This window comes from Wasmannia auropunctata, unplaced genomic scaffold (genome assembly GCF_000956235.1).
Source record: "Wasmannia auropunctata unplaced genomic scaffold, wasmannia.A_1.0 LD336069.1, whole genome shotgun sequence".
NCBI lineage: Eukaryota > Metazoa > Arthropoda > Insecta > Hymenoptera > Formicidae > Wasmannia > Wasmannia auropunctata.
In genome coordinates, this window is record NW_012026821.1 from 1,490,172 (window position 1) to 1,518,115 (window position 27,944).

At 33.9% G+C, this 27,944-nt stretch overlaps 2 protein-coding genes across 2 annotated transcripts in view; both read right to left on the reverse strand.

Annotated features, from left to right (window-relative positions):
* Positions 1 to 1,244: 1,244 nt before the first annotated feature.
* LOC105450224 (follistatin-A) lies at positions 1,245 to 21,125 on the reverse strand. The gene is made up of 7 exons (XM_011689970.1): positions 20,827 to 21,125; positions 19,273 to 19,555; positions 12,076 to 12,264; positions 11,585 to 11,803; positions 10,423 to 10,669; positions 3,115 to 3,431; positions 1,245 to 1,357 (listed from the first exon to the last, which is right to left on the reverse strand). The coding sequence occupies exons 2-7, from the start codon at positions 19,502 to 19,504 to the stop codon at positions 1,245 to 1,247; spliced, it is 1,317 nt and encodes a 438-aa protein (XP_011688272.1). The 5' UTR covers positions 19,505 to 19,555; positions 20,827 to 21,125.
* A 4,643-nt stretch (positions 21,126 to 25,768) lies between these two features.
* LOC105450078 (angiogenic factor with G patch and FHA domains 1) overlaps positions 25,769 to 27,944 on the reverse strand; it is a 17,979-nt gene continuing 15,803 nt past the window's right edge. The window contains exon 8 of the mRNA XM_011689723.1: positions 25,769 to 26,388. Within this exon, the coding sequence (XP_011688025.1) occupies positions 26,359 to 26,388 (30 nt within the window). The 3' untranslated portion in view covers positions 25,769 to 26,358. The remainder of the gene's footprint in view (positions 26,389 to 27,944) is intronic.

Here is a 27,944-nt window from a genome sequence, read left to right on the forward strand (position 1 = left end):
ACGCACGCCACACACACACACACACACACACACACACACACACACACACACACACACACACACATACACACACACACACAAACAAAAGAAATTATATATCATAAATTATTGTATGCATTAATTGGAAAATAAATAATTTTGCACACAATAAAAATTCATGTATAATAAAATTCAATTTGATTAACTAGTTAATAGTTATGAATGTATTTAACGTGCAATCGACTTTAAATCATTACTTATGTGATTCATATAAAATATCACACAGACTCAAGTATTTTTTTCCAAATAATTACTGAGTAATTTATTCAAATTTGATTTTAATTTGATAAAAGTAGGTCTACTTTGTGATCTTATATTCCAACACGAATGCATTATGCTGTATTAAAAAAAAAAAATACAAAAAAAGAGAAGAAACAATAAAGTATAAAAACTGAAAATTTATATACTGAAAGTTACAAATTTCTACTAAAGGAATGTCATGTGTGTTATAATACTTATAATATACATACAATTCTTGACTATAATTTGGTGGTCCAAATCCAAAGATATGATGGATTAGGATAAGGCGTGGTACTTAAAGTGACTATTTCCCACAATAAAATGCCAAAAGCCTATTTATAATTATCGATATGTTAATACGTGATCATACAATTTTATGAAGATAATGATCATTTACATAATAATAATTTATAAAGAATAAAACGAGATCTTTGTTTACGTCATATTTCTTTTGTGAAAACAATGAATGACGTACCGCCCCGATTAAATTACAGTATATATATCTTAGGCAAGCTTAAAAGTTAAAATAAATATATCTTTTATGTTAAATAAATACATTGTTTACTTTAAATAAAAACTGCTTTCTAACTATGCTTCTTAAATGTTCAATTTTTTTTAAAGTATTGAGTGCTTTTATCCAAATATTTTGATATGATCCTTTCTTTTATCATTTTGCTTTTATCTGAAATAACTAGAATGATAATTTTGCTAAAACTGTCCTAGCTCTGTTCTCCGTTGAGCATTACGTAAATTCTTCTAATCTAATCTATGTCGGAAGCAAAAAATAATGAATACATTACGCATCGATATCTATCTTCTAAAAAATTCACGCTTCGCCATTTCTCCAGGCCATCGCGTCGTGAACATGAGCATCTATTAGATTTCTAAACTAAAGAATAGAATCGCGTTACTGTCATCTGTTACTTTTCGTTGAACATCATTTTTCAAATTATGAAACGTAAAAGCTATGTAAACGGTACGGAATGGAGGCTATAAGGAGATTTGGGATAATCGTTACTCACTTTTGTACCTTCATCCGCCAAATCAACCCCGTAGTTGCTCGAAGTATTGTCTTCTTCTGTAAAAAAAACATTTGAATAAAATCTTTAGCGTTGAATTAAAATTGGTGGTTTAGAAAATTCGTATCTTTTTATTTTAATATTTATAAAGTTAGTAAACATTTGGGCCAGCAATAAATTGGATTGAATGGAAAGTTTCGATTTTCTTACTGATTGTGAGACATTAGTATAAATACAAAAAGAAAAAAAATAAAACTTTTCGTTCAACCCAATATTAAATTGTATTAAGAAAGGAAGATGTGTATGATACTCTCTGCGATTGACATCGTAATCACAGTCTCTTGCATTTTTTTCAAAACTATAGGTTATTGCGCGAGGAAAGAAGTAAGAGAAATAAAAAAGCTACTTAAAAAGACAAAATAATGTCATTAATATACTATGTATAATGTAATTAATAAATTATATAGAATCTCTCAAAATTCAGATACGAAAACCAGTTTTTATTACTTAAGAAGTGATTATCACGGGCATGCCCAGTTTTGCTCAATTTTTAGGAATAATGCTAAATCTCACTTTTTAATCGATGATATGACAGTCGATTAGACGATTATGCGTTTTCGACTATTGACAATGGATGCTAAATTTTGTATAAAAGACGACGTATTACGAAGCGATATTTACGTAGGCCAATTGCTTTTACTCTGCAAACAATTATAAAATTAATTGCATAGTACAGGGTGTCGTAGTGAGCAAATTGTAAATAATTGCTAATCATAAATTATTTGTATAAAACGCGCAATTGAAAACGGTCGAAAAGCAATACAAATGGAAATAGAATTACGTCTTCTTGTTTCAGAAACTTGTTATGTAACAGATTTCTGCGCGTATGCAACAAAAATTTATGGACAGGGAATGGGAAATTTAATACAATTATTTAATACAGTTGCTCATGCAGTGTGACGGTATTAAATTAGATGAAATTCATCATTTATTAATTTACTTTTTCGTTGGATGATTAAATGTTTCAACGAGGAAAGTATTACAATCTTTAATAGATATATGACAGATAATATAATTGACATTTAAGTAATTGAGCTAAAAATTTCAATAGGTCAGTACGTTCAATACTTATATACATCGTTAATATAATAACATCCTTAAAGGTCCATCAATCATTTTTTATTTACTTAGATCGATGATAAATCAAATCGAGATTAAGATAAATTTTAGAAATTCACGTCTCTGTATTTCCCTTTCTCCATGTTTTCACGATCGAATGCATTTAATAGGCAGTATAATATATCGAGCGTGATTCACGCGAGCGACACGAATTCCATGAATGATTGTAAACTAGAGCGGATTACAACTCGGCGCGGCGCGAGTGACTCACTCACCTCGCAGAGAAAGATATAAATGGCTGGACTTATATATGGTGCTTGTATATCGCGCCACATTTTATTCAATAATTAGTTAAAATATCTGATCTTTTAAGTTTTTTTTTTTTAAGACACCATCATATTTTATGTCACGTCGCGTTGCGTTGCATTGTCCGAAAAATATCGATCTGAAAAATGTTCCGGCTCGTCGAAATTATAATTGTAATTCAATTTGTCTATATTTCTATTATCATCTCGGATTGTCCCGTTGGCTCTCTCGATATTAAAAGATCGAGTTAAATTCCCAGCAACACTCCATATTTTTAACCGTTTACAAATCCATTGCAAGTATATATCTTGGCGATTTGCCAAATCGTCGCAGAGTTTCGCGCGTTATGTGCATGACATCACGCCATGTTTTGTTAACACTATTAACTCACCGATATGAAAGGGAGCCGTGTCGTAAGCGTTACAGGGGCCCGCGTGCCGTGTTTCAAGAACGAAGCCAGTTACACAGGCGTCCTTGATAATGTGACACCAGCTGGGATAGGTGATGTTATTTGTCGCACATAACATGGTCATCGATGGATCTCGATCTCGATCTCGATCTCGATCTCTGTCACGATGCGTCCTATTCCGAACACGCTCCCGCTTACGCGGACAACGATAGGTACAGGTCACGCAACGTGGTCGTCCAGACTTCATTTCGGATAAACAAGTTTGGCCCTCTTTACAGCGTATCTTAGTACAGTCTGCGCTTTCTGTCAAAATGAAACCACTTGAAAATTACTTTAACATTTTTATAGGTAAAATTCATCGGTTTACAAGCACGTTGAAAATTATTATGTCTTTTGCAGTTATTGATTCAATCAGAGCAAATGCGTTTGGACCGCAGCAAACAACAAACATCGGCGAATCGCTAAAGTTCTTACTATTTACTGCTACCGTTAAATTGTCAGCATTGTTATGCATATTTTGCATTTATAAATTAGAGACGCGATATTACTTAAAATCGATCAGTCTTCAAAGCATTTTTGCTGACTTGTTTTTGCTAATATCTTATAAGAGATAACTATATATAAACATTTGAAGTACATTTCTGCAAACTAAACGCGCAATTAATTGTACTTGGCTAATTTTCTCTTTTTAAACTTGTGTGTATTTTGCAATTTAATTAATTGTGTGACACGCGCAATAGAAATATGCGAGAATATGAAAGATATTATATAGATCAATCGTCAAGTTAGATCTATTTTCTCTCTGTCACTTTCCTACAATGACTCGTCCGCAAACAATTACCACCGCGATAATATGTCATCTATTTACATGTACTTTTTGGTCAATGGCCTATTTCTCACGGGCGCGGGGCGGTGAGAAACAAATGATTTAAAATGGAATCTTCAATTACTTATTAATTTATAACAACTTGACAACATTTACATTACTTTGTCATAAGAGAGGGAAAAAAGTAACGCAAATATTATGTAATGTTGAAGGTATATATATATGAGAGTATCATCATTGGCCATTCAACTTAACATTGGCATTAATAATATAACATCGTCAACGCTCAATTCAATCACGACGACATTTCAAACGATTCGCCATTAGGTTACGCGCATCATGTGTGCTTCATGAAGTACTACTTTGAAAGTTGTGTAATGTACTTTCTGCTTACTCCAAATTATATCGAATCAAAGTTACATTAGATATATTTGTATACATATATATACAGCGAAGCGCAGTTCAGATCAATAATAAAAGGATTCATTTTATAGAGTAAAACATGAAATTCTCTCGTTTCTTCCGACAGATGACTTTTGTTAAATGTAGCAAGATTATGTATTCAATTAGAATAGAACAGAATAATAAGGCTATTATAAAAAAATAGCAGAAATGGTCGGAAAAATCTGATCAATATCTTAATAAGATTTCGGCTTTATGCTCTTAACATCTATCTTTAAAGATAGTTGTCTGAAAAGGAAACATTATTTGGTATGAATTTTTTCCAATTTGATAATTACATTATAATAATTTATCTGTTTATAACATTATACTATCAACTGTCATATGACTGGACTAGAATCCTAAATTGGACATGCGATAAAATTGCAAACGTTGAACGTATTGTGACATTGTTATGAGTTGTGTGTGAAACAGATATTAAAATTTCTCCCAGCTTTTCTCTCTCTCTCTCTCTTTCTCTTTCTCTCTAGCTTCTTATAGCTAGAGAGCTTCTTGTAATTGCAAGAAAGAATTTTTCTCTTTAACGGTAATATTTACAAGAATAATATTTGTTCTTCCCGATAAAAATTTTGTTCTTCTATGCCATTATAACGTACTTCCGTCTTCGTCTGCAGCTATAATTTGCCATGCGACAACCGGCTAATTCTCATCACACCGCATCATTCGCAGTCAGCGCGGCATGTACTTAAAAACCGCGCGCGCGTCAACGTCAAGTATTGACGGATGAGAAATGGTGTCAATATATGTACGAACCCTCCATTGGCAAGTCGAAAAAAATAAGCAAATTACTTAACGTCTTTGGTGGCAAGAATAAACGATCGCACAACGAGCAGAGATCTTGGAGAGTGTAAAATATTGAGGAAAGATGGAACGGGAGGGATGGAGAGAACGAAGGCATGAAGGTAGGATGAGGTGGCGAGAAGATGACGAGGTTCGAGAAAAGCTCATATACGTTCCGTGCGCATACTGCATATTTACAGACGCGTACACTTTCGCACCTCGGATCCTCGAATCGGAGAAAGACGATTATTTGCATCGCGACACCTCGTCGCTAAACCGGCAGTTTTATTTATGTACTTATTTACCTCCCCGTTTCGCGCGCGCGCTATGTATGCCGTGCTCCTTTACCGCAACGTCTTTAGCTTTCCTTTTTGCTTTTTCTTATTCGCATAAGAGAATTCGTTTTCGCGAGCATGAAGAGAGATTGCTAATAGATTGCTATAGAGAGCTTAAATTGCAAGTACAAGACGGATTGAAGCTACATTATTGAAATAGAAATACGACAATAAAAGTAATTTATAATATTATGTATATTTAGTTCCACTTTATTAAATTCACAATTAATTACTTACTTATTAGGAATACTTGCAAGGATTCGCGCAAGAAATCTAATAATGCATGCTGCATGAAGACATATAATCTTTCTCCTGGTCACAGGATGTGTTGCAATGATAAAATGACAATTATAAATAAATTTTTACCCGATTAATTTGATTGGCGATATTTGCAGAATTGTCTAACGAACGTGTGGCTAATATGTATAAAGTAACGATCATATATAATATCAACTGAGAAAGCACGAAACAAATATTATAAGAAAATGCATCGAATCATAATTTTCCATTTCAAAGATGTTACTGTTTTTTTTTAATGAAAAAGAAATATGCAATTGAAAATACAATAAAAATAGGAGAAATATACGTTTAGTATTTCAGCAAATGCATATACACCTCGTGTGTACTTTGGAAAAGTAGTGCGACATTGATAGTCGTCGTTGGCGCACGAGTATCGTCAGCGGAATCGTTTCGCTATCACGACATGCATATGGTTTACAAAAGGTAGAGGTTTCTTTTATGGATTGTTTACAGTACCGAGCATCATGATTACGACATTGCGATAGGGATAAATGCAGAAACTCAAGTGGCGCAAAATGAAAAAGATAATGAGTGGGAGCAAGATGTGCTAAGAGATAAAGGATGGGTGACCTGGTGGGGTGCCACCATGGCGTGATGGCGAGAGAGCTGATTCGCAATGTAGAAGGTATTCAGCTGGAGGCATGCAGCGGTGAATGTCGATGTTGAGACGCGGACACGTGGATGTTGATATGGTTGTGAGAACAAGGAGGCAAACGGTGGAGCAAGACGAAATGATATCGGTCCATCGGCCAAGAAGAGGGGAGAGAGAGGGGGAAAGAAAAAGAGAGAAAGAGAGAGAGAGAGAAAGGAAGACGGTAAAATCTTGTGCCAGAGTCTAATAAAAAAAGACAAGCTTGGCACGGACAGCGCAGTGCTTGGCACTGGCCAGACGCCTGTGGCCTCGCCAAGCTGTACCGTGTCAGTGTATGGCGTTACTGAATACTGTTACTGGGGACCGTGTCCAGACTCGTAGAGAGCTGTTGTGGTTTCTTGTACAAACTTTACTCGCCCTGCTCCTCCGCCTTATCCTCCCCTTTTCTTCTTTTGTTTTGATACTTTTCTGTCTTGTCTTCTCTTTCTCATCTTTTACTCCTTTTTCTTTCCCTTTTTGTGCTTTCTTCGATTCGCATTTACCGCTTCTTATCTTCGTTACTTCTCCATCATTACTTCTAACAACACGATTTTCGAACACGGTTCTTCGATCGTCGACGTTCTTCTCTCTTTTTCTTCTATTTTTGAGTGTCAGAAAGAACTCATACGGCATGGTTCATATAATCGTTCCATGCAACCTTTTTATGTAAGATGCTTCACTTTGTTTGTATCCAACATTCCTCTTCATCCATTTTTTAATTAATTTAAACTTAGCTGACTTTGATCTTTTAATCTTAATGTGTCACAAAGTGGAAATGAATTTTATTCAAGGTGAGAGAGAGAGAACGAGAGAGAAAGAGCGTTTTGCAAACGATTCTATCATAAGAAACTTTTAAACAAAAATGTTGCTCAATCGTGTTTATGTTGTTATAGATTTTTCATTAATTTCATTATTATTAATTAAAGGATATAATTGTTCTAAAAATCGAAAGTGTGAAATAGAGCTCTGAAGTTATAGAACTTGAGTGTCTGCTATATCTCTTTAAGATAACTTAATACTTTTTTTTATATATGTATAATAGGTATGCATGTATTCTTTAATGTTAAGTGCTACGTATGAGTGTGTACGTGCGTGCATGCCTATGTGTGTCTCATTTTAATTAAAACAGTCAATTTTTTTCTGAAATTATTAATGATACAAAAAATTATTTCAGATGAAAGAGAAATGGTTTCGAAGGGAACGTATTTTGGTCAAGTTGCTGTTTTTCTAAGTGTCGTTTTATCATGCTATATTTTGACATAAAATATGAAATATCTCGTAAAGAATTGATTTTTCGATTAATTTTATTCTTATTTTTATATGCAAAATAATTACAAGAATCATATTATGTAAAAAAATTATATAATTCCATTTAAAAGATGATCTTTTTAACACCTCTATCTGGAAAAAAAGCAATTTGATCGAAATAAAACCAGTCCCTCTCGAAATCGTTCCATTTTCATCTGAAATATTTTGTATCATTAATAATTTCGAAAAAAATTGGTTGTTTTAATTAAAATGGGACACAAATACGCATGCACGCACGCGCGCACGTACACACACACACACACACGTAGCATCTTAACATTAAAGAATACATGCATACCTATTAAAAAAATACATAAAAAAGTATTAATTAAGTTATCTTAGAGAAATATAGCGAACACTTAAGTTCTATAACTTCAGAGCTCTATATCTCTTCATTTATTGATTTTAGGTGGATATGACAATGGAGATATTAATTTCTTCAAAGTTCTAAAAACTACAACATATCTCAAAACGGAGCAATTTAATCCAAGTCATTTTTTCCATAAAATCGTGCAGGGTTTTTTATGCTATGAAACATTGAATAAAGAACTCAATTATTAATATATTAATACTAAGCACACGCGCGTGCGCGCACATCTGTGTTGTCTCACGAGGTCTTATACAAGAAGAAAACAGAATCCCCAACACGAGCCCCTAAAAATATTCTGTATAGTTATTTACGTTATTTACATAATAATGTTATGTGAGTTGTAACACCTTACATACAGTACTTTGGTATCTTCATTATAAAAAATTCTTTAGTTTCCATGACTTTGCATTGATATCAGACTGATCTGATTTCGTGATCGTACTTTTTATGACAAATGATCAATTTTGTGTAATGGAGAATTCTGTCGAATTCTTGTAGCTGATTATGAAAGTTATTTTTATTTATCAGAGACATAGTGTAAGTATCGAAAAAGAGTATAAATATAAAAACACGAGGGTAAGTATCGAAAACATAAAAAACCTTGTGTCTCGAATTTTAATATGTACGGATTGCGTACAAGCGCGCTCCCTATGTGCGTGCGTGCGTGCGTGGATGCGCACGTGCGTGCATGCGTGCACGAGTACGGTGAATGACCGGAAGGCAAGGACGTTACAAGGACACATATGCATTTGCAAGCATACCAATGTGCACTGATTACATTTGCGGTTATGTATAATAATATTTTTCTTCATGTTGTCACACATTTTAGACTCGTGCTATTCTTTTTTACTTTATTGTCATAATAATGAAGTTAAAAATCAAAAATGAAAAAGACGGTAAAAAAAAATACAAATTAAAATGTGACGAATTCATTATTTTCATTCGTGAGATGTAATTAACTTTCTGAGAGAAAGTGATAAATCTTTTTAGAGAAATCGCGTACGTGTCTATGAGCGTGCTATCTGAAATAATTGTAAGATGCCAGGTGGTTAAATGTAGATCGTGTGATATTCCTCGAAAGATTCCCGACCAATGGGTTCTTTGAAAAATCTATCAATCTGACTGACAATCGGCGATCATGTCGTGTTCGGAGTTAAGGGTTCATAGCAGTTTTCTCGACAAGAATGATCACAGAACGATGTTTTTTATCTCCCGTTTGTCTCTTTCTTCCATTTTTAAAAATAATTTTTTCTCTTTTGCGACCCAGCAGATCGCGTCCCGGTCGATGAACTTCCTGGAACGATCTTAGGATTGCTTGTGATGTTTTTTATTTTTACGATTCTTCCTTTTGCAACATAAAATGAGTGAGAAGCATAACAACATAAATCATACTTGTAGGTGTCCATTTCTTATCGCGCAATTATGGATTTGCGGAGTAATTTGAGATAAGCTTCTTAGAGTCACGAAAACTTTAAATATAATAATTTAAAACTATTTTCTGTGATTTGATTAAAAAATGAATTAAAAAAATAGATCTCATACAAGTTAATATTATAACATAATAATAGTTAAATAGGTACGGGATGCCTATTAAAAAGAACGAATATATTGACGGCTATAAAGTATATGAGATAGACATCAATTTAAAACACTTTAGATTTTCAAATTTTACTTAGTTTAATAACAAATTATATTTTTAAACAGTCCAGAGAGAAACAAAAAAGATAAATCAATTTAGAATCAGACACTAAAGATTTCTTATCGAATTTTATTATTCTCATAGACTTTTTGTTTAAAGAAATTGTGTCTTGGCTACTTTACATTTGTGAGATTTCGTCGGGGTCACATAAAACATAGAATAATAAGACCTATTCCAATGCAAAGTAGCAGTCAATTGCCAATTTGTTTGTTTGCAAATAAAACTAACTTTTCTTTTTCTTTTTTATATGCTGTTATGTTTTTATTTTCTTAAATCACCCTTCTATCCCCTATATATGTGCCTCTATTTTATGGTATCTTCTTTGCCAAATAATATATAACGGTTGTGTAACTTTTCTAATCGTTACACTGTAAAATATTAAGAATATTGTAGATGGGCTACTTGTCTCTCTTAATGCAAAGCATTGAAAAATTTTTTGCGTATATTTGACTGTTGTATTTTTAAAACGTCCGCCCGATTATCGCAACTTTGCAATAGATTTTGTTTTTGAGTTATTTCCTTTTTCAAAAAATTTTATAAATGATTTCGATAGAAGATAAACTTGGATGTGTGTGAGACTTACGTTTGCAATGACCCTTATAAGCGACGGGAATGGCGCGACCCGCGCGGCAGGCGGCGAGTCGCAGGTGGCAAGCACTCTTGTAGGTGTTTCCGTCGGCTCCGCAGACGGGGCGTGCGCCCGCGCCGGCGACCTGATGCGGGAGTGCTTGGGGGCACCTGCGGGCGCACCTCACACAGTGAGGACTTAGGTTCTGGTCCAGCAGACAGCTCCGACCTTGGCCGCACCGGACCCGTGCGCACGAACCTGCTCGATACTTTGCACGTTATTACACACAGTCGTAAACCGCCTCCGTGATAGACGCATTGCCTTTCTTTATTTTTTTATTCTCAATCACCTGTAGCCGTTTGGTTTCTACCAATAATTGCGTATTCCCGTTTATTTACAATTAGTTATGCCCCGTTCATTTAGTTACGTGGCTCAAGTCATTTTTTAAAGTAATCGGATTCAGAGTGTTAGATTTAGAATATGTAACAGAGCTAAGAGAATAATTTATTCTCTTAGCTCTATTACATGTCAGCTGTTGGCATTTTTCGACAGACGCTTAAACTCGTTTTAAGCTTTATTATTATATTAATATGTGTGCAATTGGCATTATAGCAGTTAGCATTATAGCATTGTAACATATATTAAATTTGTACGTGCAAACAACTTGAAACATGTTAAAATGAGAAGCTGTACAAAGAAACTATATAAGAATTTAAAACGGCATTTAATACTTAAAATATTCATATATTCGATAACAGTGCTAGCGATGTGTATCAAGCGCAATTTTTTAATTTTTATTTTAATTACAAAATCCGTGGAAACCAAGACGCTTTTCACTATGGTTTATTAGCGTTTCGATATTTCACAAGGTGAAGATATTTTTTCTTGCATATGCAGTCATTAAATCGCGAGGATCGAATATGATTGACAATTAGTCTAAATCTACAATATATCGACGAATGATCACATTAACTGTAAGAGATCAATCTCACCTGATGTTTCCTTCAGTTTTATTGCAGTTTATTGCGTTAACGTTCTAATTAACATAATTGTCATAATGCCATAATGCATGTAAATAAAAACATTTCAATGTAAAGATAAAATTTTTTGAAAATTGAAGAAATACATTTTTACTGCAATACAGAGGTGATCAACTTATTTATACATACTCACTTTGGCAGTGGCCGTTGTAAGCAACTGCGAGTTCGTGACTGCCCTTTTTGCAAGCTCGCTTTTTGAGTCTACACAGGCTCTTGTAACTCTTGCCGTCTGTTCCGCAGACCGGTCCACCGCCACGCGGTGCTTTACACTCAGGACTGCACACGCACCTTGGTCTTCCTCTACGTACCACGCATTTTTTTCCTTCTTCACATTTCACTTCCGCGCAACTCTCTGTCGAATAAACATATGATTCATTCATATAGATGACACAATTGTTACTATGTAATTGCGTAGAAATAATAGAATCAAAAAACTTTTGCTTTTTTTTTCCATATAAGATATTAAACCAAAGTTACGCGCGTGTGAGCGTACACGAACACACGCACATACATACGCGCGTAGAGTATTTTAATTAATTTTATAAAACAACAAATGAGAATTTTATTTTAATTAGTATTCGATTTATTATAAAGGGTAGTAAGGGTAGTAGCTCATTTAAGTACCTCGACAAGGACGACACTGCACACCTCCACCAAGAACTCTCCAGAAAAAGAGACTGCCACTATCCAGATCCTCGTCAGAATAGGCAGTCGCTGCTGCTGCGTTAGATGCGCAACAATTTTCTCTTGTAATACTTTGAGATAGAAGTTCCTTACAACGGCCGTTACTGATAGATGACCAACATATACCACCTAACACAGACAGACAGATTTAAATAAAATATATGTAAGATTCAAATTCTTTTTTTAGATTATTGTAATAAATAGAAATAATGGAAATTTATCTATTATCTATTATAAATAGATTTTAAAGATTATATACAAGTAAAAACTAATTTAAATAAAAACTTGGTTTTATTTACGATGTTTGCTCAAAAAACGATGAAATAACTAACAAATCTCATTTTGCGGTATATCTTGCCTTGTTTGTTTCAATTCTCGGATTACCAAGTTTAGGTGAATTGTATCAATTGTAATCTTTGTAATCAGATGATACAACAATAATATGACGCAAACGCTTGGCTAAAATAAAACGCAAAACTCTTTCCACGAATTTAATTCCTATGATTAGTCTATTAAAAAATAATTGCGTTATGAATTTATGTATATCATATATTAGTTTGCAAGCGCGCACAATTTTAAAATTTTATATAATGAAAGGATTCAATGACTATAACTCTAAATAAAGATCACAAATGATTCCTTTTATTGATTATAAAAAATAAAGTGTTCTGCACAAATACTTATAAAATTTATAAATATTTATAAAAATAAAATACAACTGATAATTTTATTTCTGAAATTTAATAATATCTAATATACAGGCTGTCTGAAGATTCTTGTATAAAAATAGAGCAATATTTGTTTCTATTTTTTATTATTCATGTATCGTCGTTTTAATTATCATTAGTAACGGTTTATCAATGAAATTAGAATTTACTTATTGTTATATTTCCGCGCGCATTTTTTCAACGGTTTGCTATTTATTTATATTATGTATATAAATAGTATATTTTACAAGTGTTTCCATGTCTTGCAATATGCTGCAAAAATATTTTTTTCTTATTGTTCAACTTTGGAAACATATTGATCTGAAATTGCTCTATTTATTAACGTGCAATTATTAATGAACTAATTGATACGAAACGTGCCATTCATCGTTACTAGGGAGACGGTAAAATCATTACTATTATCTTGTTACGGAACGAAAGGGAAAGTCTGACAAATTTGAAACAATAATTTCTGGATTCGATATGGTGCGATAAAGAGAAAGGAGGAAAAAACAAAATGGAAGAAAAAGAAAAGAAAAAAAAGGAGAGAGGAAAGATGAGAGAAAAGAGGCAAAGAAAAGACAAAGAGAAGAGTGAGAAAGAGGGAAGAAGAAAGAAGGAAGGAGGGACGAGGAAGAGAGGGGAGGAAAGCATGATGCAGAGAACGGTATGGTTCGGCGTGTCTAGACTGCGACGTAGCCACCGTTTGGCCCAGTTACGCCCTTCTTCTTCTTCTCTTCTACTCGTTCTTCAAACTCTACTCCTTTCCCGTCGAGTTTTCTCACTGTTTATCTTTTTATATATAGCTATATGATTTATAATTATATAATAAATATGTAACTACTGTTATCACCGTTACTATCGCATCACTACCACCATAATTACCACTACCACTACCACCATCATCATCATGGCCATCGTTACTTTTGCAGTTCACAGAGCGCCATGAGCCGCAGTGTGATCTGGTTGTACAATCATTATCTAAAAAGTTTGTTATTTATGAAGATTAAGCACGCAGCTCGTACGAATGAACAAAAGTTTCAGCTTTCAAGTTCTTTTCTTTTTAATATTTCCGTTTATTGCTCGCTACGTCTATTGCATCCCTATTACATCACAGCCAGAATTGTAGTCTCCCTTGCATATAATGATATTTTTTCGTTATGTATTGTAATATGTTTTGAGCACAATTTTTATCCTTTTAGAATTGTAAAAGAATGAACTGTAAAAAGAAATTGCATTCAATAAGCCGAAAAAGTGAACATTAATTTAGATTAAATGAATAAATATTTCATTTCTTTCCTTTCTTTATGATAAGAATGCTTTAAACATTTAATTATATAAAATACTACATATATATATACAATGTGTGTGTGTGTGTGTGTTTGTGTGCACGCGCGTTTTATATATACGTATTTGTTTAGATATATGTGATTAAATATTTGTTTTGTACAAAGATCTCCGACTTTGTGTGCACATACAAAGACAAAATGTCTCGTATTCCAACTATTTGAAAATTCATACCTGAGGATTTATATTAATTAGTCTGTTTTATGATTGTACAAATGATTGTACAATGAGACATGGGAATTTTGTTTTTCAATCTTATAAACGGCGTGTAATTTTGAAATTATTACCGAAAATTCCAAAAGTTATTATGCCAATTTGAGCATGTTGGTCGCAGTAAAGTGATAAAAAATTATTGTGATCATGATATACATATATGCAGACACAGAAATCCTTTCTGTGTTTGTCATGAATCTCGTACATAAACTTTATTCGTCTTGGGCTGTTCCGGTATGTACTGACAAAACAACACTGGATGTCGCGAGATCGTGCGGCAGCAAGTGATAAAAAGATCGGTGCTTGCTGAAGCAAGTGCTGGGCAGGTATTCGCGACGTGCCGTAGGGGAGACGAGTTCTTGCCCGGACAAGACGGGCACACGGTTAGTTATCAAGGCTCAGAGATTGTCCCCACATACACCGCGGCAACTCGACCGGTTGACCAAAACCACAAGATTCTCCCTTTTGTTTTTCTTTTTTTTTTTGTTTCACCACTTCCGATCCTCGGGTTCTCTAGCAATCCCGAAAGTCCACTAGAAAAAGTATGTCACCCGTGATGTCTTAGGCATATATAGAATCATTTTGACTCGTTCAAAATCCGTGATTGATAACGAAAAAATGAATAACACAATGAATAAAAGCGAGATTATAATTCTAAATTGCTAATTCTGTAGTTCTCAAATTTACTTGGATATTTGACTATATGGGAATCCGTGTAGAAGCTGTACTTTCTGGCTTAGACTGTTGCTTAAAGTTGTGGACGATGATAGAATTTTTTTCGGACAAGTGCTTGACATATTGATATCACAACAAAAATTGACGCAATTGTAGAATTAGTGAAACGTTTTCTCGCTAATTTTACAGCTTGTTAATACAATTTTACATAATTGTATTTAAGAATTATTAAATTATAAAATAAATCTTTTTCACTTGCGCGCACGCGTGAAAGAGAGAGAGAGAGAGAGACAGAGAGAGAGAGAAAAAGAGGGAGGGAGGGAGATTGTGAATTTGCATTGTGAATGTGCATTTTATTTCATTATTAACTATATTTCACACCTTATCACCATCAATTAGATTTGAGACTTGATCAATCAATCGATTCGCAGATACTCTGTGGATGTTTAGTCTGAATCGAATGAAGTAAAGTTATTGTTATTGGTATATTGCGTGTGACAATATCTTACAAGTTTTCAAATACTAACTTTCTTCGTATGGAACATGAAGCCAGCCGCACGCGCGCGCGCATAACTCAAGTGTTTTATCACGGACTCACCATCTCCCAAGACTGCTGCACCTTCGGTCATGCTCGTCGAACTGTTTTTACCATGCCAACGGATACGGATCCGAGGTGCTAATCCGATGCATCTATACACGCCCAGCTAATAGAACCAGTTTTATGTGTACTGAAAACTGGCGTATATTTTTGAAAACTATTGTTTTTCTCTTTCTTACATGGTATTTATTTTTATTACGTTATCTTTTCTTTTCAACAACGAAGAATATATTAAATGACATAAAAAAACAATAAGCGATTCTCGATATTGAAAGCCTGCATAATAAAATAAATTAAGCAAATAAGAGTGCGGTGCGATACTTGTGACTCGCATAAAATTCACAAATATTAATATATTCTAATTAAGCATTCGTTCCGATCTACAATTAGGTGTAGTAAGCCATAAAAAATATCTAATCATAGTTGATTATTCTCATCACATTATGATTGGTTAATTGCTTTGAATTCACTTATTGTAGATCGGATTTTATGGATATTGAATAGTCAAAGAGGCCACGAGTGGGAGACTACAACAAACTTAGATAACAGAAAATCCGCAATCATATTAAATAAGAAGCAGATAATAAAATTGTAATTGAGTCAAACAAATGTCAGAGATAAAAAATTAATTTATTGTTTGATATGACTCTTTTTTTATATAACTGCGAATTTTCACTATTCTGCGTTATCTAAGTTGGTCGTGGTTTCACGCTCATGATCTTTGGCTATCTATTTATCTCATCATTCTCGATCTAATTGTCCAATAATAATAGTGGAAGATTTGGAATTGGCAACTTCCACTAACGGACTCAACTTTGTGCCAGAAAATGTAAGAGATTATTCTTAATTTTTTCTCGCTATAGATAGCTCTGAATGCAGTCGAAATGTTCAACGTTTGTAATGCTTAATTAGAATATATGTTATATATGAAATTTATAAATTAAAATACTTGCGCACCAAGTACCGCACCACACTTGCATTTGCCTAATTTATTTGTGACGAGACATATCAGTGTGTCTAATTGTAAGACTATTTAATACATTATATAATAATTTATATATTTTCTCTTCTGTATTTTCATACAAATCTTGTATCATAAGACTCGAGCTTTTAATTGCTTAGTATAGTGCATTTAAATATTTGGATAGACAGAATGTGATTGAATATCTTGATAAAAAATGTGATAGTGAAATGTTTTTTAAACAAGTCACTTATCTAGATACAACTCTGATTTTTTTTACATTAAAAATTTTTTTTGTTATTCTTCACTACAAAAAGTTGCGAACACAGCCTAAATTGATCGAAATTGCAATATTCCTTAAATGATCTTTAAGATTTCTCTATCTATCACATGCAAGCCCTTCTTTCCTCCTTCACGTCCTTCACGGGACCCACAGTCTCCCGTCCCCGTCCTTCTTTTACTCGGTGGCATCGTCCGCGCGTCTAGAGGCTGAAGCGCCTCTCGTTGATGCGGAGCACTGACCCGCAAACTGGTTCCTCCATTACACCAGGCTTTCTTTCCCCTTCCCCTTTTCTCTCACTTCATCTTTTCTTCTTTCTCTCTGTCTCCCCGCTTCGTATATACTTCTCCTTTCCCCTTTATTTTTTCTTTCTTTTCTCTTTCGAGCACGCGCATACATACATGTGGGCGTGTGTGCATGCATGCGTGCGTGCGTGCGTGCGTGCGTGCTTGCGTGCGTGCTTGCGTGCTGCGTGCTTGCGTGCTTGCGTACATGCGTACATGCGTGCATGCGTGCGTGCGTGTGTACACGCGTGCTGGCGTGTGCACGTGCTTGTATACGTGCGGGCGTGCGTGCGTGCGTGCATGCGTGCATGCATACATTTCTTCCTCTCTCTCTTTCTCTCTCTTTCTCTCTTTCTTTACGTTTCAGCATGTCCCTTTTACTTAGCTTCTCCGCATCCATATCAGACTCGGCAAAGTCTCTTCCCCTCCTCTGCAGAATGATCGGCCTCCAAGAGTCAAAGATTCGGCAAGAGAGCGCTAAAACAGACAGCGCTGTATCGTCTGTAGTTTTTAACCGAGTTTTTAATCAATCTACTAAAATTTATTATTCTTGATGACCTTTTTCGAATTGCTCGTAAATTCTTTTATGCAACTTATTGTGCTATTATCATATTATCATGTTGAAACTAAGTTGCAAAATAATTTAGTTAATAGAAATGAAAATGTAATTATGTTAATATCTCAGATAATGTGTGCTTTCGAATTTTAGAAAACACTGCTTTATCTTCATCTCCTAATCACAATCTCCTAATCTATAAATGTTTTTGTAAAATTATCGGTTTGGACATTATTGTTAGTAAAGTTTTAAAGCTTTGCTAAGTTCGCGTCCTGGTTGTTTGCGATATAAAAGTTGCGTACAAACGCTTGAATTAACGCTGAATTAACCTTGATTAATTTGCACTTTATCATCTGTTCGAAGGCGATTGATCATTTTATGCATTTGTATGAATAGTCAACAACGTTGACAGAATTAATTTAATTGGTATTGTATATAGTTGAAGATTGTCACCGAGATTGTTCCGTGTCGATATTGTTACAGATACGAATTTAATTCAATATAAAAAACAAATGCATGCAATACAGCATTAGGTTTGTCAGGATGCATTGGTGCTACAATGATACTAGAATTATGTCGAAATGCAAAAGGCTGAGGAAGAATGGCAAAATTTATTATTATAGAAAATCGAATATATCATCGGTGTGACCTATTTAGCGTCTCATATGTCCTCTGTTAATTATTAAAAATAGAATAAAAATCGTGCTAAGAGTGCAATATTAAACTAATATGAAATTACGATATTGTAAGGAATATGCAAATACTCAAACACAGTCGCGTTTTATTTTGTTGAGTCATGTGAATTGTCTACTACATCGCAAAGCGCTATCAACAAACATATAACAGCTAAGCTACGATGCTACGGCAAATTGCGATATTGGAAATTATAGCTCTGTGAAATCACAAATTACAAATTGTATACTAAGATATTGCAATATTGCGAATTATTCATGATAAAAGCACCTCAGATGGCAATGTTGTACTCAACAACACTCATAGTTTATCTCTATCGAGAGAAGCTTTTTCGATTCAATTTTTAACTTAATAAAATTATGTTTTCAGTTTATGATAAAGCAAATTTTTCCTGGAGTAAAAATTTTGACTTAGATACTATACTTAGACTACTATAAATTAGAAGTTTATATTATAATGTAGCCATTTCTTTCATTTTTGTTGACACACATATATATATATATATATATATATATACATATATAACAAAAAGAGAGAAGATGGAGGGAGAGAGAGAGAGAGAGAGAGAGAGAGAGAGAGAACTCGTATATTCGATTCGGCAAGTACGTAATGGATGAACATTTTGAAGGTGTTGACAGAAAAATAATCAACAAAAGGTAACATTTGTATAACAATATTATAATAATATTAATTATATTAATCATATCATTATTTCTTATAATAAGATTTACAATAAAATTGAAATCAAAGTTTTTCTCATTGATTCGTTATAACAAGGCAATGCTGTAGAATAGATGTAAATACTATTAACAGAAACACTTACCTGTTGTTGAATGGATTTGAAGCAGTAGTCCGATTAGTGATATCAAGAGGAAGGTTCTATACGGGGATACCGTGATATCCTGCCGCAAGGCCGTCATCTCAGGCGGCCCGCGCCAGGTGCACTCCCGACGACGTGCCGCTATCCCTGTGGTGTATCTCACCTCAGCTTTCTTAACTTCCGCCTTCGTTCCCGCCAGGTCTGCAACGTGCCGACTTCGTGCTTCACATTTCATCTGCTTGTGCCAATTCTCATCCAATTCAGATCTCCGTTTTCACCACGTAAACTGTAGTGGAAGGTCGTAGGTTACGTGTCAATATCAGTTCACTGTTCTTCCTGATTGTTCGAGATTCATATCATAGATTTTGTTTTCTGTATCGCGCACCATATTTTTATCAAAAGATTTATATTTAAATGTTTGAGACTGGAAATTGTCTATTTGAGTCAAATTTGAGATAATTTTTGTCTTTTAATACAAATTTTCAATAAAAAAAATGTCTTATTATTTTGTCATAATCATGGATGTTATGTAAGTATACATACTCTACCATAGAATATGAAAATTATTACTGTTAACATAGAATATATTTTTCAAAACAAACGCGTCTATATGAAATTTGTAATAGATTATGATACGTATTTATGTTACGATTCATTGACTAACAAGTACCATTTCCCTATACATTGACAAATCTCTTAAATTATTATCACGTTGTTATTCTGTTTTCGATCGATATTTTTTTATCTTAAATTGAAAAATTTTAAGTTACAGTCTTTCTTGTATCATTCTCGCGGTTGCCCGACAAGAATGAGTTTCTGTTAGTTATTTATATTTTGTATATAGCTTAATGCTATATCATTATTTTAATGTTACTTTAATTCAAATATTTATATTAATATTATATATTTTATACGACCTTTACATAATCAGTTTCTCTTTTTCATTTATTTAAACTGTCACAATTAAAATGCTACAGAACTTTATGATCTTTGTTATCTCGCAAATCTTTTTTGTTATTTCAAGATCGTCATATCTTTTTTTGTATTTGTGCAAATAATAACGAGATCTTTCAAATAATTTAACTATTTTCTCTTTTGTGTCAAATCTTATTGAATCATGTAAGATTTTTTACACGATTTTTGAATTATGATCACTACGTACTCTGAAGACATCCACGAGGACGCGCGAATGGATCGATTCAAACACCTGTGGATGGTTGAAAGTTTCGCTTTAAACGTAATGGCGATATCATTCATGTATTATATTTGCCCTTTTGCCTTAGTTTTTTTGCGAATATTTAATTTGCTTATTTGAGTCATCAATTAAAGCACGACACTTGAAACCATCATTGCAATCGCGAATCATCGCGACATGTGATGTATGAGCGCTTTAAACAAAATGCACATTGTACAAGCAGAGATTTTCAAGGATTTTTGTGTTTTCGATAACACATTATTTAATCCTCTGGCGCGTCTTTCATGCTCAACTGTTTCATTTTTAATCAGTTTCGCGATTTTTTTAAGAGTACACACGATAGATTGCGCAATGCGATTTACCTCAACATCCTCAGCGTCGATAGATATTGTTTTTTCTTAGCTATCCATGATTTTTGATGAAGTACTCGTAAGATTTACGACATGATTGTTAATCTTCCACGAGATTGCTTCGCGGCGCGACGCGCAGATTTGTTAGTCAAAACTAAGCGTGTGAAAGATTATTGGACAAACTTAAAAGAAGCAGTCGACAGTTAATAGTCGACAGCTAAGAGCAACAGCAGCAGCAGCAGCACAAGGCGAAACGTTTCGCCGTATGCCGAGCGAAGCTCTGCAAAAGCAGTCTGCACACGCGGCCGCGCTGTGTTGTATCCGTCCCCACTTCCCTTCTTTGAGCGCACGATTGCGGCAATGACGGTGGTGGCGGCGGTGGTGGTGGTGGTGGTGGTGGTGGTGGTGGCGGTGGTGGTGGCGGTGGCGGTAGTGGTGGCGGTGGCGGTGGTGGTGGTGATGGTAGTGGTGGTGGCGGTGATGATGATGATGATGGTGATAGTGGTGGTAGGGTGATAGTAGTAGCTATCACGACGGCGGCGACTATCTGTCTGTATATGACTGCCTCTCAGCATGCCTGTACGTTTCCTCCTCCTACTACAGCTTCGTCTCTTACTCTTTTTCCTCTTTTCATCATTCTCTTTCTTCTTCTTATCGTCATTCTATTTCTATCGTTTACCATGTTATTTAAATTCCTCTTTTCACATCTGCGTATTTTCCGTTTTGCTTATAGAATACAGAATCTATACGTCTTTCTGTTCTAACTTTCTTTTGCTTTTTATGTTCTTCGTGCAAAAGTTTATAGTAGAAAATTGTCCGATTTTATCGAATGAAAAAAGTTGTTTGATCGCGAAGCTTATGTTTTACACATATCTGAGTACAGATATGTGTGGAGAAATATTGAATTTAAAATAATTCCACTTTCTGTTTAATCTTATTGTGTATGGTACACCTAAATCATTCCATTTTCACAAAGTAGCTGCAATATCTGATTTGTATCAAGTCTCTGCAGTTTTGTATCGGACATATTTCTCACAACATTTATTTCAGATTAAAATATTTTCTCAATTCTCAGCATTTTCAGTTTTATCATTATGTTTAAATTTACTCTCGAGTGAGACAGTGTAATTGTTTTTTTTTAATAATAAAGGAATTTGTGCATTCTTGATAGATTTTACTCATCAATTTTATTTTAAGAAGCACTTATTTAAATAGACCTCTTTATTTATTGTTAGCAGCTTAAAAGCAGCTGTCGGTACTAATAAAAGTGATAAAGCGTCTTCTGGGCAGGTAATGATGCTACCAAAAATATTATACGCTCCTTGCACCACACCCTACACAATCTGTATAATTACCGTTAGACTACCCCATTGTTGATACCCGTATTTTTCCAACTTTCCTTTCATGACAATGTATTAATTAATATTATTACGTGGCATCCAATATATGTACAAATTTTAAGTTTATTCTTCACACAGTATAAATAATAGTGTTCATATAGCCAATTGCTCTATATTTAATAATTCATCTTTTGACTTTTGGTTTTTCCATTATTAAGTTAATTATTTATATATTGCTTTGCCAAGGCTTATCGAAACTTCCTGATTTTTGGGGCTAGCAAGGTGTAAATTATTATTTAGTGACTTATACATTTGTTAAAAAAGTGTTAATTACACTTAGGACTTAGAAGAATCTTTGAATGCTTATTCAAATCGAAGAAACAAAATTGTTCTGATACTGTAATATTATTTAATTAAATTTGTATCATAGTAATAATAACAAGTAATTTACGATGTTTTAGATACTTGTATATATGTAGCATCTTTTAATTTAATAATGAATTTTTTATCACCCTGAATATTCATCCTTTATCATGTGAAAGCTTGTTTTTGAGAGAGAGAGAGAGAGAGAGAGAGAGAGAGAGAGAGAGAGAGAAGAATGGGAGGGGACGAGAGAGAGAATATAAAATAAAATAGTGAAAATAGAAATGTGAGGGATGTAGACATGAAACAGAAGCAACATTGATAAGCGAAACGTGACGATTGGGAAAATACAAGAGGAAATCGAAGTTTTCCTTCTTTCATACTCTACTTTCGTATAATCCTGCTTTGATCTGTGGAACGGTAAAAATGATCAAGCGATCTTGAAAAGCATAGGTATCACGATCGGAGAATTCCCTCGGAGTTGTCCGATTATCACGTAGTTTAGACTTTCTGTAATAAACGATCTGCTAGACTGAATCGCTATTTGTTTATCGTTGGATGTCTTTTGTGAACGTTTTGTATCTCTTTTTTACTTCTTCTATTATTTAGTGCTATATAGAGCGTACATTATACAATGTCATAAATCATTTATTAATTTTTCTCAAGGCGATCTGATACGATACGATTTGTTACAATTTTCCCGTGGCATTGGTATTTTTTGACCAACAATTAAGAATTTTAAAGCCATTTATATTCGATAGGAAATCACAAGTTATCGACAATGAATTGATTTGATATATCGAGTATAATTAGTTTGTCGAAAGCAATCTGTACGAAAATATAAAAATTCTCGCAGCAAAACAATTTAAAATGGGACAGAATAAATGGTATGGTATACGAATATACCGATGTCGTTAATTTGATTGATTTAAAGCATGATGCAGAGAAAAGGAGAGCACTAATCGAGAAATTGTTTCACGTGAAATTATTAGTGATTAATGATCCTGAAATAATTGTGTCTCGCGTGTAATACATTTGCGATTTAGCTTTAATATTTCGAAATGAGCAAAAACCTAACGGAAGACGGAGATGAGTACATTATGAAATACGATGCCATTATAAAATCAATGCCATGTAAACAAATTAATCCAATCCTTTATCGAAAACATTATTGGTTTCTCTAAAGTACATAATCAATCGTTATATGTTCAGGTGGAATTTGATCATAGCTGATAAGTGACTATGGGGATATGTCTCGTACATATACATATGTGCGCGTACTCTCTGCATGCTGAATTGGCAATGCATAATCGGTGAAACTCACGTCAGAATCGTTAGTAACCCGAAATGAACATTATATTACCATACTGCCAATAGTATTGCGTAATCACTGCGTATTCTCTGGAGGGTTTGCGACAGTTGAAAACGTGACGATGTTATAGAGCATCTTGTCAATTTAAGTATAAATAGAATGCAGCCAAGATAGATAATATATATTTATAAAAGAAAGATTTATCATATGATAAGAATTTATGTATATATATATATGTATGTATTTATGTATGCATGTATGTGTACGTATGCCACGTGTGTGATGTAATAGCTGTATATTTATCGCATCTATAGAATTTTATATTATACAATTTAATATAGGAAAGAATATATGTATTCTTATGTTCGAAATCCATGTGTTTTTTTAAACTCTTACCTACATCTAGGTCAATAGATTGAGATTATATGGGACAATCAAAATCATAAAAAAATAACGCTGAGACGAAACCTCAGCACCTCAAACAAGCATTATAATTTTAGAATAGAAGTCGGCGAAAATGCATCAATAGTTTGTCTTCATCCTCGGCTGTATATGTACGTCAAGAAAGCCTGTAAATTTCTAAGTAAAGGTTTCATTCTAATCATCTTCTTTCTTTTCTCGTGATGAGTCTTTTCGTTGGAAGTAGCATCCGTGTAAAGGTATTCGCTGGCTGCGGTCAGCGAGCGATACGCGACTGAATATATCGTTGTTTTGTCATGTCTGCCAGCAGTCTAGACTTGCCGAGTCCTCGAGTCCGACCATGCGACGTCACCGAATGGAACAGACTTTTAGGGTGGCGCGAAACGTCCACGAAATATCATGTTTTGTGACCGACAAGCAGGTTTGAGCCAGTCACTTCTACTCAAACTTTATTAGTCAGTCCTAGTCTCATTTTACGCGCAAGACTTTATGCGTACGCAACGTTTATGAACGGCTGATAGTTGGTATATGACAATATGTGTATGCGGGTTATAGCTTTACATAAATTTGTATTACAAATTGTTCGACTTTCTTATCTGAACTATTCACTACTTCATATACGTTCTATATATTAAAAAAATGTTCTCACACTTGATTATTTTTTTGCGCTAACAATAAGTATATATCTTTTAGACAATTTTATCGATAATTTGCTCCTGATAAGAGAAACGAATGGAAGAACAAGACGGATGAGAGGAGAAGAAAACGTTAAAAAGAAAGACGTTAGGATATCTCGCAAAGATGGGCACATGCGACTTTCCAGCTGCATCCACGATACACCTGCCTCTTTTATTCTATGTTGCGTCTTAGATAGACTTTCCAAGAAGCCTATGCACCGTTTCTTGCGCCGTTTTTCATCAATTGTTCTTGCTGCCACATTCAAACGTCTCTACATTTCGTACTTCCTTTCTCTATGACTCCTACCATTCTCGTTACGTACTGCTACTTCTTATCTACTTCTTTCTTGTTCTTATTCTTTCTTGCTTATTTTTCTATTAATAGAGCAATCGTAGTCTGCAAATTTTAACAAAATGTTTAAATCTATTCTATGTATAAAATTCTAGGTATAAAGAAGCTTTATCTTTTTATTCAAACAAATTTTTTTATTTATCTTTATCTTGCAATTACTTATTTGTGATTACTTTGTATATCATATTTCTGAAAACTGTAGACTACATTCCATGTTACTTTGGCGTAGGTGCGCATGATTGTGGTCAGATATTACCCACCATTGACAATGGTACTTGCATAAGCTATGGGTTCTTGGTCGAAGAGAGCAAGAGACGAACGGAGAAATGGGCCCTCTCGGCTCGGAGATCCTGAATGGTAATGATTATAGCAAATTGCTCTTGCTTGGCTTGGGGTGCCTAATAGCCACTCAGTGGGGTTGTTGAAACCACTCGCCCCTACGTTCAACCTTTGATGCCCTCGCCCAAGTCAACCCTTCAAAACTTGATTGTTTCTACCCTGCTCTGTAGCGTGGATGGATCCCTGTAGTTCGTTCTTCTTGGATGTTCTCGATATGTCTTATCGACGTGCACATTTCTCTTCTCACGATGCGTCCAGCAAGTAAGTCTTATTGTTAGCTTATTAAAATTTTTTTTATTTCTCTCTTATTCCTTGCATTATTTTAATACAACGTGTTATAATTATACAATCGTCCTTATTTGTAACATTGTTGTAAGTGTCTTGACGTTTTTATTCGGTTTTAGTTAGGTATTTTACGCGAGGAAATTTCTATGTTAGTGTTCATTTTATTGGCTTCCAGCTAGTATCTAAACTCGCATGCGATTATTGGGAGAAAGTTTTAAATGTTTAAAATTTTTGCCATCCGAAAGAAGTGTAGCTATGTAAACAAAAATCATACTGTGCTGTATTGTGATAATATAAAAAAATCGAGAGAGAAAGAGAGAGAGAGAGAGAAAGAGAGAGGGGGAAGGAGGGAAGAGTAGAACAGAACACTTGCAAGGACCATGGTCGCTGCTGCCCACACTATGGACCATCTATCCACGTCCACTGTGACCACCTGCGCAATCTGACAGTCCAATGCTAACGATGTACGTATTCTTCTGTGGCATTCTGCAAGAGACAATTCACAGGATGTTTGTACCTAGGCACAATATTTAGAACGTTGTTATTGTATAACGAAGGAAATCAATGATTTTGTGCTGAGAAAATGTGAAATATGTATGTATGTGTACAATCTGTTACATACATATTTTCAAATTCGATATTATATAACGAGAAATAAGCTGAAGATTTTTTATTTAATATTAAATACTGAAAAAGATTGCATTTTCTATGTGGCATGAAATTAAAAAAAAAATTTATGCTATATTACTGAATAATCAATATTACTCGATAATAAGAATTAAATGGAGAACATTTTTAACTCTAATCGGTATTTTAGTACCGAACCCACTTTTTTCACCAATTACGCGCCAATTAAATTATAATAAGTTTTTTCTGAATAATTTTTTGTACTTTTTATATTTTTTACGAGCGTATTAAATGTGTTCTCGCAAGTCGTATTTATGTTAATAACTTAAACGTCGTTGGCCATCTTCGGATCTTGTTGCGCAACTTTATATTAAACATCGAGGTAGCTACGGTTGTAAGCATTCTAAGATTAGATCTTTTTTCGTTACAACTAATATTCATAACTTTACACATATGTCATACACTTTGCAGATAGATAGTTATTGCAGACTGATAATTATTCAAAATTTTTTGATTAAGTGATATGTTATCGAGATCTTATATGCCATGTTTTTGTTTAATTTTGTGAGTAGAATAAAGTGCCAAATATATTTAATTAGATATTACTCTCGAAAAAATTAATTAATTCAGCTATGAGTGATGTAAAACAAAATCGCTTTTATTTTATGAAATTACGAATATGTACATACAAACTTGTACGAACAATATATTTTCCAAGTTTCACGCATATCACTACTAAAAAACACTCGATATGACCTGCGGTATAATAGACCCTTCTTTCTCTTTCTTATTTTTTATTGCACCTTCTTTCTCCTTCCTCTACCTCTTTTCCTTCTTTCTCTTCTTCCTCGTCCTTCTTCTCCTTCTCTTCTTTTTCTTCTTCTCTCGACCATCGGTCAAAAGTTTTCAGCACTCTAGTGGTCAATTTCCCACTCAGACGGAATCATTAGTCTACAGCTGTAGTACAGAATACTCTCGCATTTCCTCGCACGACGAGAGAAGTACATTCGATGAGTATGAATCGAGTGTACTCGCAATCAATAACCGGAAAATATTTATACATAATATAATTATGTATATATATATATATATATATATTATACATAATATATATATAATATTTATACCTAAATATAATTTTTGAGAAGGTTGGGAAAGTTGATTCTTTTTAACTGAGTTAACTAAAGTTAATTAAAGTTAACAGCCTTGAAAATGTAACTTAGTTAAGATGTAAGTTAATCCATAATAAAATTAATTGAATTAAAAAGTTAAATTGATAAAAAAAGTAATTGAAAAGTTAGAAGTTAAATTTTTTTATCACGTTATTAAATTGAATATAAAGAGAAATATAATGTATATTTAATGTGAGCGTGCGAAGAATGCAAACGAATATTTATCTATTTCTACCAATGTAT

Bases quoted from the DNA above. Each gene is read 5' to 3' on its own strand.
- LOC105450224 (XM_011689970.1), bottom strand. From the start codon at position 19,504: ATGAAATGTGAAGCACGAAGTCGGCACGTTGCAGACCTGGCGGGAACG. The intron at 12,265-19,272 runs GTAAGTGTTTCT...TGTCTGTGTTAG, and splicing joins TCAAATCCATTCAACAACAG to GTGGTATATGTTGGTCATCT. The intron at 11,804-12,075 runs GTACTTAAATGA...TTTATTCGACAG, and splicing joins GCAGTGTCGTCCTTGTCGAG to AGAGTTGCGCGGAAGTGAAA.